Source organism: Penaeus monodon, chromosome 32, assembly GCF_015228065.2.
Source record: "Penaeus monodon isolate SGIC_2016 chromosome 32, NSTDA_Pmon_1, whole genome shotgun sequence".
Classification (NCBI taxonomy): domain Eukaryota; kingdom Metazoa; phylum Arthropoda; class Malacostraca; order Decapoda; family Penaeidae; genus Penaeus; species Penaeus monodon.
In genome coordinates, this window is record NC_051417.1 from 14,320,135 (window position 1) to 14,320,541 (window position 407).

The 407-nt window shown below is 32.7% G+C and overlaps 1 protein-coding gene across 1 annotated transcript in view; it reads left to right on the plus strand.

Moving 5' to 3' along the window:
- LOC119593598 (myb-binding protein 1A-like protein) overlaps window positions 1–407 on the plus strand; it is a gene marked incomplete in the record, with an annotated part of 20,491 nt that overhangs the window by 7,761 nt on the left and 12,323 nt on the right. The window contains 1 exon segment of the mRNA XM_037942552.1: window positions 186–399. Within this exon segment, the coding sequence (XP_037798480.1) occupies window positions 186–399 (214 nt within the window).

Below are 407 nucleotides of genomic sequence, written 5' to 3' on the forward strand. Positions count from 1 at the left end.
GGATATTTTGGATATTCTTAAGGTATTTGTTACTGCCTTTAAACATCTAATACTTCAATTTCAAGAAATAAAAAGCTGATAATTTACTAATCATTATGAAACTTCTAGTCTGTGTAAGAAAGCAAGTAGGTAAATTAGATTACAAATCATCAGAGGGAATTTTCATAATTTGTTTTCTTTTACAGGGGACTCTATCAAGAATTACAGAGGGCTCCATCTGCTTTGGCATTTTTGAAACCAATGGTTGATTTCACTCACAAGGAAATAGAGGCTTGCACTGAAGACAATGGATTGATCAGTCCACAGAGCAAAGAACTATGGGATAATGTCAAGAAGAAAATTGCCATATTAAATTCTAAACAAGCAAAATGGCCAAAAAATAGTAATCAGGTTCTGAAGGTAATTGC